The sequence below is a fragment of the Stegostoma tigrinum genome, chromosome 30 (genome assembly GCF_030684315.1).
Source record: "Stegostoma tigrinum isolate sSteTig4 chromosome 30, sSteTig4.hap1, whole genome shotgun sequence".
NCBI classification, from domain to species: Eukaryota; Metazoa; Chordata; class Chondrichthyes; order Orectolobiformes; family Stegostomatidae; genus Stegostoma; species Stegostoma tigrinum.
Window position 1 is genome coordinate 18,858,646 of NC_081383.1, and position 21,318 is coordinate 18,879,963.

At 41.1% G+C, this 21,318-nt stretch overlaps 1 protein-coding gene across 7 annotated transcripts in view; it reads left to right on the forward strand.

Moving 5' to 3' along the window:
• The window catches only part of si:zfos-943e10.1 (GRAM domain-containing protein 2B), a 79,028-nt gene that overhangs the window by 39,702 nt on the left and 18,008 nt on the right, over positions 1-21,318 (forward strand). For 2 of the 7 annotated variants that reach the window (XM_048560173.2, XM_059638572.1), the window contains exons 1-9: positions 747-876; positions 11,203-11,346; positions 12,641-12,719; positions 13,561-13,624; positions 14,768-14,868; positions 15,925-16,023; positions 16,974-17,045; positions 17,242-17,316; positions 17,597-17,684. In XM_048560173.2, coding sequence (XP_048416130.1) covers positions 797-876; positions 11,203-11,346; positions 12,641-12,719; positions 13,561-13,624; positions 14,768-14,868; positions 15,925-16,023; positions 16,974-17,045; positions 17,242-17,316; positions 17,597-17,684 — 802 coding nt within the window. In that variant the 5' untranslated portion in view covers positions 747-796. Of the gene's footprint in view, positions 1-746; positions 877-7,938; positions 8,420-11,199; positions 11,347-12,640; positions 12,720-13,560; positions 13,625-14,767; positions 14,869-15,924; positions 16,024-16,973; positions 17,046-17,241; positions 17,317-17,596; positions 17,685-21,318 lie in introns of those variants that run through there. The other 5 variants (XM_048560176.2, XM_048560179.2, XM_048560174.2 and 2 more) reach the window with 3 other exon arrangements.

Genomic DNA, 21,318 nt, shown 5'->3' on the forward strand with positions numbered 1-21,318 from the left:
ATCCAAAACATCAACTTTGGTACTCCCTTGATGCTACCTAACCTGTTAATTAACAAACATTCCATCGAAGAATGGGAAAGAAGGTACCTGACAACAACATCTCAGGCTTTTCTTCCAAATCCATCTGACCTAGGTCATTTATCATTCTTCCATTGTTTAACATCTAATCAGAATTGTGCAATTTCCCACATTACAGTATTGTGAGAGCAGTTCAGTACATCCACTGGAATGGTTCAAGAATAGGTTCCCTGTAGCTTGCTTGACTGCAACTATTAGGGATGGGCACAATACGTTAGTCTAGCTGTCAGCCCCAGCATCCAAAACAACTTTTAAAAGTTATGGTTTGGTTTTGTGATCCAAAAGACGAATGTGATATTGTCAATATATTTCAGCTAATCATTTAACAATGAAGAGGACCTTGACTCTAAATCAAGCTAAAAATAAAAAAAAACAATGTTGTATTTATAGTGTGCCCTTCACTATTCCCCTACTCTTCTGCGTTGATGGAACTGTTTGTTACTTGTGCTTTACAACAAGCCACACAAGTCTATACAGCCCCAGGTGGCATGCAGCAAGGAATTACTGTTATTTTGTGGAGAGAATGCTGTCTGGCCAGTTTTCAGGTAGGGAGGAGTGTAAACTATCGTTGATTTATTCTGGCTGTATCCTGATTGGGCCAGCGTAAGACAGGTTGATGCTTCATGCCCTGTGTCAGGATATTATCGCAAGTCCTTCTCTGGCGGGCAGACACTTCATTCTACTCTGGTCACAGGCATTTTCAACGGTTTCTGCAGCTATGTTAAAAGACAGCTTCCCTTCAGCAGGCAGGTATATGAAGTTAATTGGGAAGAAGGTCCATTTACCAGAGCTTCTCAGGTAAACCCCACCATTTTATGAAGTTATTGAGACGCATAATGGTTCACAAAGTGAGGTTGTGATTTCCAAAGGTATCAATGTTTGTTGTTGTAGATGTAATTCGTGGGTTTGTAATACTCTACTGTAATGTAAACAGGATTGTTTTCCCCATGTTGCTAATATCAACAGGTAATTGCAGTGTGGGTTGCATGTTCAATTTAGATTTGGTTATGTTTAATAGATGAAATAATTTTAGAAGTACTTTTAAATGGGAAGCAACATTATCCACTTGCATTCCTGTGGTGGCTCAGCAACTTTAACTGGTGGACTAGGAATGGTACAGACTGTACTGCCCTTGGTCTGCGATGAGTTAGTTCCACAGCCAGCTCAGTGTGCTCCTGTGATCCAGATTAGCAAGGGAGAGAAAAGTCGGGATTCTTGTTCTTGCTTGATGACCTGTGACACTTGTTTGAAGTATATGTACAAAATGAACACAGAAATGTTCACAACGAATTCTTTCTCCTTGGTCAAGTTTTATTTGTGAGCGGTTATGTGGAGAAAATCATTATGCAGCTTTGTTTCCGAACTGACAATATGGGAAAGAAATTAATTGAAAGATAATGTCACAGTGTTTTGCAATGCTTTAAGTTCATGAGAGGGTCATTCTGAATTTTTAGGGCTTCCAAGTGAGATGCCCATTTTAAGGACTCCAGTTAGTTGATAAATATGTAAATTTGCAAAGTTGCTTTTGAAAAGGTAAACCAAATATCTCAATTGGGCAATTGAAGCCAAAAAATTTGTGTTTTGTGATTCTCTCTCATTTCTTTCTCTGTTATTTTAATGTTAGGTCCCCCAAAAACATTTGGAAGATATCCATCCATGGATGAAGAGCATTGCACTAGCATTATATTCCTTGTCTTAGTTCTAAGCCCAGACGGTTCTAGCAAATCAAGCAATGTTGTGTAAGCTTTATAATTTGCAAGTCGTATTTTTGGAATGGGGAAGTGCTGAAACCCCTGGAGTGATCCCTGCAGCTACTTTGCTGAATTCATGAATCCATAATATTGTTGCATCAGCTAATGTTAGGCTGTTTATATTTACCAGTTGACTTCATTCTAGATGGAGCATCTTAAAACAGCTACAAATGTGCAATTGACGTGTAAAATGTAGATTGCATTGACAATGTTACCTAGCAGGGTGACAAAGCGTTTGCAACCAAACCCACTGGCTCAGCAAACATGTCTACAACCTGAGCTACAAATCTTCTTAAACTTTTAACAAAGTAACCTTTATCACTAGGGAATCATGGTTGCCCTGTACAATGAAAATTGAGAGTCCACTAGCAAAATCATATCCTGTCTGTTGGCAAAGTGGCTGATGTGAGATGAATCCTCATGATAGCTTGTGATGGTGTAAGATCCATCCCCTTTCCTGATGGGGATCTGAGGCTCCTAAGCCCATATGATAAAGGGAAACCATCTGTGACCCTACTGAGAAGAGGCTCTTACCTGGGAATCATAGGCCAAACGGCACCTCTCTGCACTTGGGACTCTATTGAGTCTGCACTGACCCACCGAAGAGCATTCCACCTTGCCCCTGTAATCCCATGTGGGGTTTTAACCATGACTAACCCACAACCTGCACATCCCTAGACAATATGGGATGATTCTTAGTGTGTCCAACATACCTAACCTGTACGTATTTGGACTGAGGGGTAAACTGAAGCATCCAGAGGAAACACACGCAGACGGCGGGGAGGGGAGAATGTGCAAATTCCACTCAGTCAGTCAGGTGGAATTGAATCCGGGTCTCTGGCATATTAAATGTTATCCAGCTTATTGCAGTTTACTAAATAGGTACGAGTCACGGATATGTGACTGACATTGTAACTAAGACTAAGGGAAACCTCTGTTAGGTTTTACTCCCTTGATCTCATACTATTGGGCTCTGATTAATGTACTCGGCATGAACTCTATCAGATGCTTGTACGGCAATTGAGTCACTCAATATTGCCCTTCAAATCCTTATTTGAGAGATTGGTTATTGAGGGATGGTTAACATTTTTTACTTGATGTCTAAAGTTTGACTTTTTCACACGTCCTTAAATGTTTTTCAACATTCAGTTAGAAATGGCTACAAAGGGTTAAAATTTACATGAAAACATCAGGTTATTCAGGGAAGTAAAACATCCACCTCAGTATAATATAAACCTCAGTAAATAGAGGAAGGCAGCAGCTTCCATTGTGTACAATGGGGTAGTTTCATTGCTGGTATAAACAATGAGATGAGTATTGTACAGTTGCTGTAATAGCAGCTGGTTCAAAGTTCAGTCCAGCTTGAATGATTATTTATTGATGTGATATTACAGGCTGTCTGAATCTTTTTTGTTGCAATACTAAGTTTGTATAGCAATCGAAAAGAACTGAACCAGTAGTCTTTACTAACTTTTCGCTTTCCTTTAGCAGTTTAGTAAAGTTCAAGTATGTTTGAGTTCTAAGGAAGGGTCGCTGGACCCGAAACATTAACTCTGATCGCTCTTTTAGATGCTTCCAGACCTGACTTTTACCAGCAATTCAGAGTTTTTTTTTCTCCCAGGTATGCTTGGCTAGATGACTGCCTTCCTTGATTTCACAGTAAAGATTAATGTTTTATGGTGTTTCCTGATTTAACTTGATGGTAGGTAGTGGGATAGTGGAATGAAATAGGCAGCAGCGACCACTTAGTGGTTGGCACTGCTTCCTCACTGCGCCGGGGTTTGATTCCAGCCTCAGGCAACTGTCTGTGTGGAGTTTGCACATTCTCCATGTGTCTGCGTGGGTTTCCTCCGGGTGGTCCAGTTTCCTCCCACAATCCAAAGATGCGTAGTTTAGGTGGATTGGCCATGCTAACTTTGCCCTTTGTGTCCAGGGATGTGCAGGCTGGCTGAGTCAGCCATAGGAAATGCAGGGTTACATGGATAGATGAGGGGAATTGGTCTGGGAGGGATGCTCTTTTGGAGGGTTGTTGTGAGCTTGATGGGCCGAATGGTCTGTTTCCACACTCTGGGGATTCTGTGATTCTGTTCATCTAAATGAAATGCAGTCCTGGGTACTATCTTTTTATTTTAGGAATGCACAGCAGTGTTTTATCTGTGACACTACCTTATGCCCATCCTCTACTGAGTACAAAATTAAGAAAATTATGATGAAATTGTATAAAATGCTGTTTCAAGCTCAACCAGTGTGTTGAGGCTAGCTCTAGGCGCATCACTTCAGGAAGGATGTGCAGGCGAGGATGTGAATAAAGCACGCGAAGCATCGTTCTAGGGTTGATGAACTGCGGTCAGACACTGAGTGGCTGGAGACGCCAGGGCTATTCTTGTACAAAAAAGATCTGATTGAAATGTGTGACAGAATAGAAAAGGGGAAATTGCTGGCGATCGTATCAAGAGCCTGAGAACACAGATACAAAATGATTTTTGCAAAAGAATGATGGTGTGAAAAATGCTTTTTATGCAATGAGTAGTTAGGAACCGGAACATACATTCCAGTAGTGTGAGAGGCAGATTCAATCACATCTTTCAAACAGTTATCCTGGTATTTTTCAGGAGAGAAAAATTTCCAAGGGTATGGGAAAAGGTTAGGGGAATGGAATCACGTGAGGTGATATATATCAAACAGGCTAAATGTACTTTGTGTTGTTCCATTCTGTGATGCTGTGAATGTTTCCAACCGTTGATGCTGACCTGTCTTCCCATTAATATGGTTAGAGATTGTTATTTGACTTGAGCTGCTGGATGCTAGTAATAGGAGCACAGAGTTAAGATTTTATAGATTAAATCTGAAAAATACGGCACTCTTTAAAACATGAGTGCCTTTCTCCAGCCAAACATCTTGAAAAGCACTTTGTTACATTGGACTGCTTATACCTTGCACTTGACCAAAGAACATCAAAAATCAATCTCTTCTCATAGTGCCCAGAGCAGCTTGTCAAAGCCTGGTTCTCCCTCTTCCCTGCAGTCTTTGGATCTCTTCAGTCAAGAACCACTTCTCTGGCTCTCTTACCTGTTCCCTGTCCCATGACGGAGGGATGCTTGATGAGTGAGGGGTGATACCTCAGTGCCTCAGGCTCATCAAGGCAGTATTTCACTCTGGCCAAGACGGAGGCTCCTAAATTTGTCATCTCCACAACCGCCTTCCTCCATATTCACCAGGTTTCCATAATAATTGCTGTATCAAGTCAGGTGGTAGTGCAGATCCGATGGCATGCTCTTTTCCCACTACCTGTTCCCAGAAATCTGTGTCAGCATAGATATAAGCGACAGACTGACCGGGCTGGAAGTGAAGACTACAGTAAAATCAGGACGACCAGCATAGCCATTTTGTATTGTGTGCCAGTACTGGGGCTATGGTCTCAGTGACGTGCCTCAAGTCAATGCTCTGAGTGTTGACTGTGATGTCCCCTGAATTCGTTTTGTGCAATAAAAAGCAATAAATGGACCAATCTGCACCTTTTAAAAGGATTTTTTTTTGGTTTTGGAAATGGGAAATTTTGAGCCTGTGAAATATATACTTGGAATCTTGCAGATTAAATGCTAGTGCCTGAGGAGTTGCAATCCTGTCCAGCAACCAGTTTGGGCAAAAACTAATTGGTATTCAACCCTGTGCCATAAATGTCAGCCTGACTCTGTTCTGATAATGTTTCATTGATATTTAGCATAGTGCCATAAAATAAGCAGAGCAGTTGTAGTAACACTAATGTAGAACTCTGATAGCTCACAGTGGTCTCCTCACTAATCAGTCTGCAGTTCACAGCTTAACTGTTCCCAGTAAACCTTGACTGGTCACAGCCAAAATTGGGTTGTTCTGGTTATACCTGGTGTATTTACCAGTTGATCTGGTTAGTGGTTGGTTGTAAAGTACAGTTCACATCCAGTTTCAACTGTTCCAATTGCTCTTCCAGAAAGGCATTTGAGCAACACCTTTTTGATGTGAACATTATTTTGTTCCAGTTCAATCCGGATTAATTGGGTGTGTGCACTCTGAACCACTTAAAAATAAGATAGTCTCTTGTTTGTGTTCTACCAGAAGCATATGCATTTGAGAAGTTGGATCAATAAACTGTGGGCTTTTGTTGCATCTTGGATTTAAGTTTCTTTCAGTAGTTTTGTATGTTTTTGAGTTTGAGTTTGCAATAAAATGAGCAATCATGGCTGTATATGGTTTATCATGTTAGCCGTTGCAACATGAAAGCTTGAAATAAGGTTCTTATTGAAAACGGAAGATTTTATTCACAAATCAACAAGTCCAGTCTGAAACAAAACAGATATTGCCGGAGAAACTCACTAGGTCAGGCAGCATCTGTGGAGAGAAGATCACAAAGTGTGAAGCTAGATGAACACAGGCCAAGCAGCATCTCAGGAGCACAAAAGCCGACGTTTCGGGCCTAGACCCTTCATCAGAGAGGGGGATGGGGTGAGGGTTCTGGAATAAATAGGGAGAGAGGGGGAGGCGGACCGAAGATGGAGAGAAAAGAAGATAGGTGGAGAGGAGAGTATAGGTGGGGAGGTATGGAGTGGATAGGTCAGTCCAGGGAAGATGGCCAGGTCAAGGAGGTGGGATGAGGTTAGTAGGAAGGAAATGGAGGTGCGGCTTGGGGTGGGAGGAAGGGATGGGTGAGAGGAAGAACAGGTTAGGGAGGCAGAGACAAGCTGGGCTGGCTTTGGGATGCAGTGAGTGGAGGGGAAGAGCTGGGCTGGTTGTGTGGTGCAGTGGGGGGAGGGAACGAACTGGGCTGGTTTTTCGGATGCGGTGGGAGAAGGGGAGATTTTGAAGCTGGTGAAGTCCACATTGATACCATCGGGCTGCAGGGTCCCCAAGCGGAATATGAGTTGCTGTTCCTGCAACCTTCGGGTGGCATCATTGTGGCACTGCAGGAGGCCCATGATGGACATGTCGTCTGAGGAATGGGAGGGGGAGTTGAAATGGTTCGCGACTGGGAGGTGCAGTTGTTTATTGCAAACCGAGCGGAGGTGTTCTGCAAAGCGGTCCCCAAGCCTCCGCTTGGTTTCCCCAATGTAGAGGAAGCCACACCGGGTACAGTGGATGCAGTATACCACATTGGCAGATGTGCAGGTGAACCTCTGCTTAATATGGAAAGTCATCTTGGGGCCTGGGATAGGGGTGAGGGAGGAGGTGTGGGGGCAAGTGTAGCACTTCCTGCGGTTGCAGGGGAAAGTGCCGGGTGTGGTGGGGTTGGAGGGCAGTGGGGAGCGAACAAGGGAGTCGTGGAGAAAGTGGTCTCTCCGGAAAGCAGACAAGGGTGGGGATGGAAAAATGTCTTGGGTGGTGGGGTTGGATTGTAGATGGCAGAAGTGTCGGAGGATGATGTGTTGTATCCGGAGGTTGGTGGGGTGGTGTGTGAGAACGAGGGGGATCCTCTTTGGGTGGTTGTGGCGGGGGCGGGGTGTGAGGGATGTGTTGCGGGAAATGCGGGAGACGCAGTCAAGGGTGTTCTCGACCACTGTGGGGGGGAAAGTTGCGGTCCTTGAAGAACTTGGACATCTGGGATGTGCGGGAGTGGAATGTCTTATCGTGGGAGCAGATGCGGCGGAGGAATTGGGAATAGGGGATGGAATTTTTGCAGGAGGGTCGGTGGGAGGTGGTGTATTCTGGTCCGGCCTGGGATTCCAATGGCCCACAATCCATCAGTTTTGATGCTGGATTTCTGTAGCGGTGGAGAATGTGGTTCTGTCTTTTCCTCAACTTGGGAATCCATGAGCCGTGAATTGAACAAAAGTGGATTTTACCTTAATTTGCTTTATACATGATTTCTGTTATTAATATTGGTGCTGTAGTACAGCAAACAATTTTTGCTGCTTTTTTTGTAAAAATACAAGTGACAATAAATTACCATCATGTTCTACATGAAAGAGCTAAATGATCATGTGTGACATCATGCCATGTGATATTCTCCATTAAAAAAGGTACAAAGATCACCCTGAATAACACCTGTATTTTGCGATCCATCAGAAAGTCATTCAGTTGAGTGATATAATCCAAATCTGTTCTGAAGAGTCAAGTGTTAACCATTTTCTCTCCACAGATGATAATGGGAACTGCAGATGCTGGAGAATCCAAGATAATAAAAAGTGTGAAGCTGGATGAACACAGCAGGCCAAGCAGCATCTCAGGAGCACAAAAGCTGACGTTTCGGGCCTAGACCCTTCATTGAGGGGTCCATACCAGATTTAGGCCATTCAGCTTATTGTGCCTGCTCCACCATTCAATCATGGCTGATATGCTTCTGAAATCCACTCTCCTGCCTTTTCCCTGTAACCCTTGATCCCCTAATTAATCAAAACCTATCTCTCTCTGCCTTAAGAGATAGTAGGAACTGCCAATGCTGGAGAATCGGAGATAACACGGTGTGAAGCAGGAACCTTACCGCAAGAGTCCTATTCATTTCCCTGCCTGTATTGCATCTAGGATTTGTAATAGCTGCTTGCAATTCATGTTGTCTGTTTCTCTACACAATATAAAATCTCAATCTTGGTGAATGCTTCAGCTCTTCTAATGTTATCAAGGTATGTTGAATGGACTACATGTATAATTTGGTTTGGATCTGGAAGCTGCTTTTACAGATGTTTCCAGAACTACCTTAACATGTTTGTGCTTCATAGATGTAACCTTGGTAACGTCTTTTGTGTTGGACTTTGAATCCTTTCTACATTTTATGCTTGACTTTTGTGCTAGATCTTGAACTTTCCCTGAAGATTAGACTTTCTCCGCATCCTTGCCTAGTGACTCTGTGCTGCAGAACTTGCATGTATTGTAGAATGCTCAGAACTGTTTAGGTAATTGGGGTTAACCTGACTGGGACGCTTCATACAGTTTGCTTGCTGTTGCTATTGTTATTGTTATGAAATCATGAGATTGGCAGCATTGTTATCCTGCAATTATGGCCTTGAATCTTCATCTATTTTTTTCAATCGTGAGCCCTTTAGCCTTACTTGGGTGTTTTCTAGCATGACTTTGTGTTGAAACTATTAACTGGCTGATTCTTTCAGACATATCTTCTTCACTAAAGTCACACTCTGTACTGAAATCCACCCACATACTGGGCAGTTGTTTAGCTTCATCCCTTCATGTAGGATATGAACATGAGTCTGTAAATCTTGAAGTTTACCCTAACATTGATTTAATCCTTTAATAGATTTAAAGATCTTGTTCAGGGTTTGTTGCTGTTAGTGTAGAAACCTGAGAAATTAACCCTTCTCACTGCTTCATTGTCTAGAGCATTAAAGCATCAGAATTGCTTTCTTTTCTTCATCAAACATGTGTCAATTAAGTGGAATTTCATTGTTTGGTCAGTAATTGGAACTCTGTTAGGCGGTCAGTAGCTTGCCATTCTATGTTGAGAATGTCGTTCTTCATTGTGGTTTTTATGTTGCGTGTTTGCTGTGTCCTTACTATATATACTTGGACAGAACTGTTGCTAAGCTGACAGTCGGTGAAAAGCACTTTACTGCTTTCTTTTGCGAGGGTGGCTACTGTTTGTTCTCATTGTTCTGGGAGTGGATGCAGTACCGCAATCATCAGCTGTTCCTATTTGAAATGTTGCATGTCAGTGGCAGTACGAGCTGTGATTGCAGTCTTATTGATTTCAGTAGAATTTGGGATGACCAATATTTATGCCAAAAATAAAAAACATACAATATAGAGGAGAGCATTAAAAAATGTCGCAATTAACAGTGCAGTTTGTCTCCTGACTGGGAACCACTACAGCAGTAATTAATTTGCATCATTAATAAAATGTTCCTAGCCTTCTGTTAATGGGGTCTGAATCAATTTTCAGTTACCTTTTTTTGTTTTTTCTTTGTAAACTAGTCCATCTGTTCCACCAAAGCGCATTGAGTTTGTATTCCACACTTGGTGAGACATTGTGTACTCTCAGATCATTCTTCTCCTAAGAACATGGCTACACTACACAATAAATTCAAGCTTTTTTTAATTCTCATGCTTATTGCTTGTGGATTTTTGTCCTTGAATCGGTAATGTAGCTGCCATAATGCCGACTTGTGAATGGTCACCTTTTTTCCAATGCCTGTATATCACATGACATGATGTCTCACAGATATCAGCACTTAGGTCTCTGAAAGTACACGCTTGCATGATCATAGATACTTGCAACATTACAATACACAGAACATCAGGAGAGCATTGAATGAGATTCACAACAAACCCAACAGTGACATTGACTAATTCAGAATTAGATGAACTCCTTTGAACTCTGCATTTTCTTTCTTTTGATTTTGCATGCAAGTGAATTTGCTGACTAGCAGCAAACCATTTTTCTGCAGAATCCAGAAATAGCCTTGAGTAGTAAAGTTAATGGATGGATTTCTGTGACCCAGCAGTGAAGTGACGACTCTGCTGGTGTTGATCTCATCCAGTGAGGGGTCTAGCGTTTTCTCTGGAGCATATTTTCCTATCATTGCCGTGTAATAGTCCTGTAGCTGATTTGATTGCAATGTTCTTTACTATACCTCCATGCTAAAAATGTGTCAGAGCAGCCAATCACATTAAGGAATTTTTCACAGGCGCCGCCTCTCCAAGAAAAACCCTAATCCCTCAATGCCCACTCCCAACAAGAAATGAAATGCGTTGCAATCAAATCGAAGGGAGAAAATAATGTGTTGCGAACTTGTGTTTAAAAAAAATCTTAAATGGTTTATTGATTTTAAACTAAGCAGCCCAATTTTTTAGGGCGAGATCTGATTCTGCAAATTTTATAAATTGCTATTTTTATAAACCCAATTAAACATGGTGTAATTTTTTGACGGGGGTAGGGAATTCTACCAATACCAACATGTGGAATACCAGATTCATTTATAGGTAATAAGCCTATCATGTTTGGATTTCACCACCCTCTGCCATTCTCCTGCCTGTATTGCCTTTAGGATATATATAATGTGATAATGTTGGAGCAAGGAATATGACAGCTGAGAGCTGCTAGAGTGCAGCCTGATTGCAATTTCAGGATTCCTGCACAAGCCCCATGTTGTAAAGTACAGACGGTCTTGAAGGATAATGCTGACAAATACTGTGTATCCCCAGCCCCATTCCCTATAACCTAGTGATTTTTTTTCCCCTATTCTAGTGAAGATCAGGGTATGTGGGTGGCAAAACCTAATAGTTACTCTCAGAGAGTGCCCATGAAGTAGCAGAATGAAAGATCCAAGATATGATATTGCATCATTGTGTTTCCAAACTAAATGCTTGTTTTGCAAAGTTGTCACAGAATGAGGGTGATGCAGGTAATTCTCTCATGCATATTTATAAATTAAGTTTTCTCATGTTACAGCAGCTGTCCTAATGAGATTGGACTGATGGCTGACAAACCGAAGAAAAACAAAAAAAAGCTGCAAGCACAACCGAGGGTATCAAGCTTGGAAACAGATTCCACATTGCCTGAGATTCAGCAGAAGGAGAAAACTCTGCAACTCACCAGGTGATTTCAATTTCCTCAGTATGCGAGTTCAATAATATTTAAATAGCTGAACAAAAACAAAAGTTGCTGGAAAAGCTCAGCAGGTCTGGCAGCATCTGTGGAGGAGAAAACAGAGTTAATGTTTCGGGTCCGGTGACGCGTCGTCGAATCAGACCCAAAACATTAACTCTGTTTTTTCCTTCACAGATGCTGCCAGACCTGCTCAGCTTTTCCAGCAAATTTGTTTTTGTTCCTGATTTACAGCATCTGCAGTTCTTTTGATTTTTAAATAGCTGAATGTTGTTTGAGTGTGCATTTTATGAATTTTGTATAATGCTAATCATTTATTTTCAGAAAAATATTTTTAATTCTTTGAATTTCTAGTGACTCGAACTCTGGTTAAGTCTCCAATAGAAGTTGAGTAGATGCTAGTGAATAACTTCCAAGGTCTCAGATCTGGTTGATCTGATAAAGGGACCAGGTCAGAAGATTAGGGTTAGAATCTGTCCATTAAAGACATAAGGGTCTGAAATACTGAAGAGTGCCTTCAGCACCATCAACAATAGTGTGCATGGACTTTTTGAGGAGAACAGTTTAGGATTCTGAAAGCGTAAAATGTAAAATCCAGCCCTTCCATCTAAGAGGTCGCCCTCTAAACTATCTATTGCATCATTGTAACCAATAATTAGTTTCTAACTTGCAATAAATTACTACTTAAGATCCCCATAGTCGAAAAGCAGGCCATTCAGCCCATTAAGTCCACGCCAACCTGCGAAAGAACATTCCCCACTGCTACCTTATCCCTGCTAATCCACCTAGCCTGCACATCCCTGAACACTGGGCAACTTAGCATGGCCAATCCACCTAGCCCGCACGTCTTCGGACTGTGGGAGGAAACTGGACCACCTGGAGGAAAAACACACCGACACAGGGAGAATGTGTAAACTCCTCAAAGACAGTCGCCCGAGGGTGGAATCGAACCTGAGCCCCTGGCACTGCAAGGCAGCAGTGCTAACCACTGAGCCACCGCGCCACCCTCTTCTCTAATACAAGAGCCTCTTCTGGTTAGTTCAGTAAGTGATTTTCCTCTACTCCATTAGATCAAGCAGCTCTTGTAGAGCCCCTCCAGGAAAGAGGATGTGGTGAGGCCACCTTGGTTTGAGTGTCCAAAAGCAAAGTCTTAACCTTATCTTGAATTCATGTTTCCTTCAAATAAACTCAGTAGCAGCAGGGGGTGGGTTGTTGTTGGATTTAGCTGCAATGACAGTGGAAATGACAATGGTTTGTGTGCTGATTTTTGTTTTGTTTTATTCAGGTCAGTAGCCTTTGATCTGTCTAGTACAAAAAACGAAGATGAGCCATTTACTGGGCGAAGACGATCCTCCTGTGCTTCTGTAAGTAGCTCATTCATGTGAAACCATCTTTTGTACAGTTTTGTAGCACGTCCAAAAATAATGGAACCAAATGGATGTGACAGAAGTTTAGTCACAACTGCAGAGTTAGAGGGGAAATGCACAAAGATTGACTGTGACATGTGATAAATAATAAAATTGACTTGCTCCAATAACTCGGGTATCCTTTCTTAATTAATAAGTCAGATGTCATTGGGGATAATGATCTGTTCATAAATGTCAATGTCTCATCAGAACTGGAATATGACTATATAAAAATATTTAGTTGTTTCTGCAACTTTGACATTGTGGCTCTTTTTGTAAATTATTTTCATTTACATGACATAAAATCATATAGCACAATTGGAGGCTTTTGTGTCTGTCACTAATAGTGTGGTGTCTGAGGTGTTAAAATGCTTATTTTAATCTTGGTCTGTGCACACCAATGCTAAACATAACTTTTCAAGACTGCTTCTCAATACATCGTTTTGAATTCAGGAGTAGAATTTGAAGGCCGTGTGGGGCTTGAACAGCTGCCTGCTCAAATTGATTTGATTTGCTGTGGCTGACACCCATTTTTACCGGCTGAAATCCATTTGAGATGAATGTCAGGCTTGGTGGATTAGCCATTGGAAATGAAGCGTTATGGCGATAGGGCAGGGTGCTCTTTGGAGGGCCCATGTGGACTGAATGGACCAAGTGGCCTGCTTCTACACTGTAGGAATTCTGTGATTCTATGAATAGTTATGCATTGTAGTTTTAAATAATATTGAGTTCTGGTGTGAATGTTTCTAATCTAACTAAGTTTTGTGTTTCTACAAAATTTGTTTTTTGCCCCTTCTAGGTTGTCAAGTTAAATGCCACGTTTTACAAACAATTTAAAGACATAAATGAGAATGTGATTGACAGTAAGTTTTTACAACCAGAGTGAATAGGGCTGAGGAATGGATCTTCCCAGAGATTCTGTAATATGTATCCTAGTTTTGCTTAAATCAATAATAATGTGGAATGGAACGATTTTCCAGATCGATTTATATCGAAGACTGTAAGACATAGGAGCAGAAATTAGGCCATTTGGCCCAGCAAGTCAGCTCTGCCAGTCAGTCATGGCTGATAGGTTCCTCGACCCCATTCTCCTGCTTTCTCCTCACAACCCTTGATAATCAAGAACCTATCTGTCTCAGTCTTAAATGTACTCAATGACCTGGCCTCCACAGCCTTCTGTAGCAGTGAATTCCATAGATTCACCACTCTCTGGCTGAAGAAGTTTCTGCTTGTCTCCATTCTAATAGATCTTCCCTTTACTCTAAGGCTATGCCCTCGGGTCCTAGACTCTCCTTCCAATGGAAGTATCTTCCCAACATCCACTCTGTCCAAGTCATTCAGTATTTTGAAGGTTTCAATTAGATCCACCCTCATCCTTCTAAACTCCAATGCATATAGTCCCAGAGTCCTCGAACGTTCTCATATGTCAGGCTTTTCAGTCCTGGGACCATTCTCGTGAACCTGCTCCAGAGCCAGTACATCCTTCCTGAGCTATGGGGCCCAAAACTGCACACGATGTTCCAAATGTGGCCTGACCAGAGCCTTATAAAGCCTCAGTAGCACATCCCTGCTTTTATATTCAAGTCCTCTCAAAATAAATGCCAACATTGCATTTGCATTCCTGACTACTGACTCAATCTGCAAGTTTACCTTGAGAGAATCCTGGACTAGAACTCCCAAGTCTCTTTACACTTCACACTTCTGAATTTTCTCCCCATTTAGAAAATAGCCCATGCTTTTTATTCTTCTTACCAAAGTGCATGAGCTCACGCTTTTCCACATTGTACTCCATCTGCCACTTTTTGCCCAGTCTTCTAACCTGTCCAAATCCTTCTGCAGCCTCAGATTACTATCTGTCCTTCCACTTATCATTGTATTAAAGTATTGACTAATTTCATCATAATTTAATCATGTTCCTAGATATGGTAGAACCTGTAATCTTTGCAATCTAAGCTCTGAAGGGTTTTGTATGATCAGTTATTTAACTAGTTCCTATTTTCCAATAGGTTTCAAATGTGCCTTGCATAAGGAAGTCCCATACCATGGCAAGATGTATGTGTCTGACAACTATATCTGTTTCTACAGCAACATATTGAAAGAAATAAAGGTACTTTTTTTTTTAAAATCTTAAATTAGGTGTAATAAAAACAATGCTGGAGAAACTCAGTAAGTCTAGCAGCACCTGTGGAGAGAGAAAGCAAATTAATATTTTGAGTCCAATGCGAGTCTCCTTCAGAACTGAAATGAACTAGCAAATTATGTTGTTTATGCTAGTTACAAAGGAAGAGGAGGACCAAGTGGAACAGATGATGAACATGCTTAGTGCAAAAGGGAAAAACAGGTGATTATAATGGTGATAAAAGAGTGATAGGTGTCTAAAATAGGTGCAAATGTTAGCTTTCTGAAGGGAAAAAATCGGTCTGGTCTGCTAAGGGTAAAGCCAACAAGTCGCGCAGTATGTGGCCCTGGGTGGGGATGGGGTGTGGGTAAAAAATGGAGTACATACAATGGAGCTCATTGTCTTGTAGAGCTCAATATCGAGTCCTGGAGGCTGTAAAGAGCATAAGCAGAAATCAGGGTGCTGTTCCTGCAACTTGTTTTGAGGCTTAGTTGGAATACCGCAGCAGGCCAAGAATGGAAAAGTCAGTGTGAGAGCAAGCCGGTTTATTGAAATGGAAGCAATGAGCAGGTTAGGATCTTTTCCTATAGACCGAGAGGAGATATCCTCCAAAGCGGTAACCCAGTCTGTTTGGTCTTAGCAAGGCCACATTGTGAATACAGTAGATTGTGTTGAAAGAAGTTCAATTTTTTTTTTAATTAGTTGCCTTGAAATAAATACATGATTGCGATCAAACATCTTGGTCATGATTGCAGAACTGGTTTTAGTTGGATCTAATATTGATTTTGAGTAATCCAATCCTCTATTTTCAGTTAGTGAGATGCTCCATGGGGCAAATGCATTTAAACTCTTGGGAACAAGGAGAAGTTTCTAATTCATTAACTTTTTAAATTGGATAATCTGATCCGTATTCATTAGTTCATTTTCAAGAAATTATATCTGCAAGTGGAACATGGTAAGAGAGTTACAATCTGTTGGAGAATATCATAAAGTAGCAGAGTACAGATATTAGACTTCTTATTTTCTGTCTGTTTGTACATTTAGCTCATTGTTCCTGTCACAATAGTGATTGCATTGAAGAAGCAGAATACCGCTCTCCTTGTCCCCAATGCCTTGTGTATCAAGACGAAAGAAGGAGAGAAGGCAAGTTTTTAATTTCTGATTCCATTCATTCATTCCTTTTATGTGTAAGAAGTTTCCTGCATCTCCAGTGAATCCTCTTTTGACATTTTAAATGTCAAACTTCATCATTTTCAAACTTGCTGGAGCTGTCTGTGTCTTTATCATTTCTCCTACTAGGAAGCCTGCTCATTAAGAAATTTTAAAAAGGAAAATCTACAAATGCTGCAATTCTAAATTTAAAAAGCATCTCCATCTGAAATGAGAAAAGTAGCCAAATAATACTGGTTCTGTGAAGCAAACTGTCTGAAGCACTAACCAGTCTTTCGGTTTTGGATATACTTGAATTAATTATGTATTTCTAGCATTTGAACTTCCATTAAGGGTAGAATATAAATGTTGAAGTAAGTGGTTATGTTGACAAAGTCCCAGAGAACCGGAGGACCGTTCTCTGTTTAGAGGGAGATGACTGGTATTGGTTTAACCTGAGGGTGACCACACCTCTGGCGGGGGACAGGTTTGATAAAGCGTGACATTCATGATGACATCAGCCAGTACGGAACTTGAACTCGCACTGTTGGCATCACTGCAGCTGCCCAATCAACTGAGCTAACGAATCCCCAAACATTTATCCGACAGCAGTGGCATTATTTAGAACTAGCGCGCTTCAAACCAGTGTGGGAGTATGAATCTAAAGTCGGGGTCTGACCTGATATCAGACTGCAACAGGAATTCATTCTGGGAGTGTGGGTATTGCTGGCAAGGCTGGGACTTATTCACCTGAGAAGTTGGTGGTAGATCATCTTGGACAACTTAGCATTTGAGAGGAAAACAATGCAGGATGAGCGGGACAGTAGCTACATTAGGCCAGATCCAAACATGTTTCCTTCTGTAATGGTCATTGATGGGCTAGGTTTGTACAGCGTTTATTTCCAGGAAACTGATCTAGCTTTGATTTTTTTTTTAACTTGCAGCATCTGTTCGGATCATTACGGTCAAGGGATGTGACATTTAAAGTTCTGAAGAGCATTTGTACCCATCTTGAGGTATTATCTCAATCATCATTGACTTATTTCATCAAAAATTAAACTCGGTTCTCATTTTGGAAACCTGCTGTATGTGATTCTAATTAGTGCATTTGTTTAACCTGTGAAATTTCTATTACTATAAGATTACTACAGGTTAATCATTGAATCGCATTTGTTCTGTAAGTTTAAATTAACAATGAATTGTACTTTCCAGAATGGAAGTCCCACTAATAGCCCTCGGATTTCAATAAACGAAAGCAGTTTTAGTACAGACTCCAAAAATTCTCAGGTCAGATATTTAATTGGATGATTGATTGAAATGATTTTAGTAACACTGGTTTAAACTTTTAGCTGTAAAGTACGTGATAAAATACTTTAATGTAGTATTTGCCTTTGTTTTGCTATTTTGCAATCTTGTACTGCTGATATTTAAGACAGTACAGGATTCCAGCATAATTTATAGATGACAACCAGATTCCATAATAAATTCAGAAAGTAACGTCACAACGCTGATTATTCGAGATTTTCTCTGCTATGTATGGTAACAACAGGTTTTGCTTCTCCCATAGGAGTATCGGTCCAGCTTTGAACAAAAATGCTCAGATCTGAACTCTATTGATTGTGTCGATGCTGCCCCAGAGCCAATACCAAATACAAGTAAGCAACCTTAAAATGGATTTATAACGTAAGAGTCTCTTTTAACATATAACTTATAACGTGTAAGTCTCTCCGTATTTAAAAAGGATAAAGCATCTGCAAAGTATCGCATGATCTGGAGGGCCCACTGAAGTTTCCTTGAGTGGTGTAATGCTATTAAACAATTACAATTCACATATTTATTTTATATCACCAACATCATCATCAGTCAGAACTTTTTGGAATGCTTCTGTCCCTCATGTTAGAACAGTAGTAAATGTCTATGTCAAAAACATCTTCTTCCTGACACTCCCTTCTGAATGTTATTCATCTGTCCAATATCTGTCACGTAATCTAGATAATGAAACAACTTGGAAAAGTTTGCATAAGAGCTGGAATTTTTGGCCATTTACCAGAAGCCTAATCTTCTGTGATGTAGCTGGCTTCCGGCTCAACATGTTGAACTTCATATTTCATTTCTTTTCAAAGTATGAGAACAGGAAAGTTAACTTGGGCGTCTTTCAAGTCAAAAATGTCAAAATATGTAGCTGCTAAACATTGAATTCTCTTGAAGAGCATATGCTCCAATAAGAATTGCGCTGTGTGTGTACACACAGTATGTGTGTTATAAATAGTTCCGGTGGGCGAGACTATAATAGGAGTGTACACTTGTAACTACCAGTTATTGTCCTAATTGTTTCATAAACTACTTCTCAGTGGTGCAATAAATTGTTTTCTACCTTTTATAATGTTGAAAGATTGGAAATATTAATTTTCTGTAAATCACCTGTATGTTGTTCAGTCTTAATGTTCAGCTGCTAAGGGCCTAAGCTTGAATTCTTCTCAAAAAATCTTACGCTTCACAGCCTCTGTCCTCATGTGAGATTCTTCTTTAGTTTCTAAAGGTGAGAAGTCAGGCTTGTTTATGCCTGTTTTTGGATGCTATAAGTGCCCTTAGGATCTGCAAGATGGTGTCTGTGGATTGATCACAGACTTGGATTGAATTGTCAACTGCCATGTTGCTAAGGGTGTCAGCATGCACGTGCAGGGAAACTGCATTTAGAAACACACTATATCAAGCAGATCTTGATATTAGTCAATGTACAATACTGGCTTACTGCTTGAGGTGCCATTTATGGAGCTCAATATGCCAGTTAAAACATCTTGTGTTGGTCGGTATCTCCTTAAATTTACACAGGTGAACACTTGCCCAGGTGCAGAAAGGAGTCCCTCCAGCATATGAAACGGCCATCAACACTCTCACTGGCTGCTGCAATTTTGCAAGTGCTTTGTGCTCTATATATTTGGTTCAAATTGGTAAAGCTAACAGCAAGTTGTGCAATAGATTGTTGAAGCACCTTTTGAATAGACAGCATACAGCATGGAAATGAGCCCAAGTCATCTATGCTGAACAGTTTTCCTGAACTAGTCCCGTTCGCCTACGTTTGGCCCATATCTCTCTCAAGCTGTTCTCATCCATGTCCAAATATGTTTTAAATACCATAATTCTACCTGCCTCTACCCACATTTCCTCTGGCAATTTGTTCTATATACTTTGCTTTTAATCAAGAGGACCCATTCTGTCCCCTTCACACCTTAATTTTTCTTTTTTTTTGTCTTTCGTCACTTACTGCCCTTTTGTCTTTTACACTGCAGGCCTCTACACCACTTGCTGTCTTGTTCCTCTTCTGCCTTTGTCAAAAACATATTTTATAAAGAAAACATTTTCCAACACCTTTTTAGTTTTGATGAGGAGTCATGTTGGACTCAACTTTAACTCTTTCTCTTGCCACAGGCACTACCAGACCTGCTGAGTTTCCTCTCATATTTTCTGTATTTCTTTCAGATTTTCAGCATCTGCAGAAATTTATTTTTTATTTAAGTCTGTGAATGTTGTGCAATCTGTTTGCTAATGGTGACTGTCATGGTTGAACAGAGTAAGGTGTGTGTGAGAAGCTTATGGCAGTAGTAGGTATATGAAGATAAGTCAAAAGATGAGAGTCCTGATTGGTGATTGTGGATGTGGTGATGCAAGCAATATCTGAAGGTATTAGTGATGTTGGTATGGCATTTGAAGATGTATTCGCTGACCTTGGCCACTCATGATGTCATTTAATTTCTTGTGGCACTGCTTTTTTTAGTTTTGATTTGACCACCTCAGCAATGGCAGCCTCATCTTTCCAAATGTGTGTCTTGATGGAAGCTTTTATGGAAGTTTGAGAATCCTTTAAGCCCACAGTCTCCAGTATTATATCACTTGCCAATATTTCTCAGGTTAGAATGCACTTGCTGTACAACCTGCTCCAGCCACAATGCATTTCCTGTATGAGAGGCATGGACCAAATTACATCATGTTGACCACTCGCTATGTTGACCTCTCAATATATCCAACCAATCAACAGGATAATTAGTGTCTGCTGCATGTGAATCCAAATTAGTAGGCAACACACATTTGGTGGTGTACTGACTGTATCGCAATAATTTGGAGGTTACCTAACCTTGAACTTGTCCATATGGCTCTGTGCCAAATGCTGTTTGAGAGCCACTTCTGTAAAATGCCTTGGGATGCTTTATCGGGGAAAGTTACTGTTTAAATGCAAGTGTTTAATGCGTAATGGCTGCCATGAGCCTTTGTGCCAATTGAGATTCTTTTCAGCAGCCTTGTTGTGTCTTTCAATGAGTTTTCTCATTAGGCTCCCTTGATATCTAGAACATAGAACATAGAACATAGAACATAGAACAGTACAGCACAGAACAGGCCCTTCAGCCCACGTTGTTGTGCTGACCATTGATCCTCATGTATGCACCCTCAAATTTCTGTGACCACATGCATGTCCAGCAATCTCTTAAATGTCCCCAATGACCTTGCTTCCACAACTGCTGCAACGTGGAACACCGCTCACCACTGACTTCCAGGCAGAATATTTTCCTTCTACTACCACTCGCTGTCTTCTGTTGGCCAGCCAATTCTGTATCCAGACAGCTAAGTTCCCCTGTATCCCATTCCTCCTGACCTTCTGAATGAGCCTACCATGGGGAACCTTATCAAATGCCTTGCTGAAGTCCATATACACCACATTCACAGCTCGACCCTCATCAACTTTTCTAGTCACATCCTCAAAGAACTCGATAAGGTTTGTGAGGCATGACCTGCCCCTCTCAAAGCCGTGTTGACTGCATTTAATCAAGCCATGCTGTTCCAGATGGTCATAAATCCTATCCCTCAGAATCCTTTCTAACACCTTGCAGACGACAGACTTACTGGTCTGTAATTGCCGGGGATTTCCCTATTTCCTTTCTTGAAGAGAGGAATTACATTTGCCTCTCTCCAGTCTTCAGGTATGACTCCAGTGGAGAGCGAGGATGCAAAGATCTTCGCAAGTGGCGAAACAATTGCATTTCTCATTTCCCAAAGCAGCCGAGGACAAATCTGGCCCGGGCCTGGCGACTTGTCAATCTTAATGTTTGACAAAATTTTCAGCACATCAGCTTCCTCTATCTCTATCCATTCCAGCATGCACACCTGCTCTTCAAAGGTTTCATTCACTACAAAGTTTGTTTCTTTTGTAAAGACAGAAGCAAAAAACTCATTTAGGGCTTCCCCTACCTCCTCAGACTCCACACACAAGTTCCCTATGCTATCTCCGATCGGCCC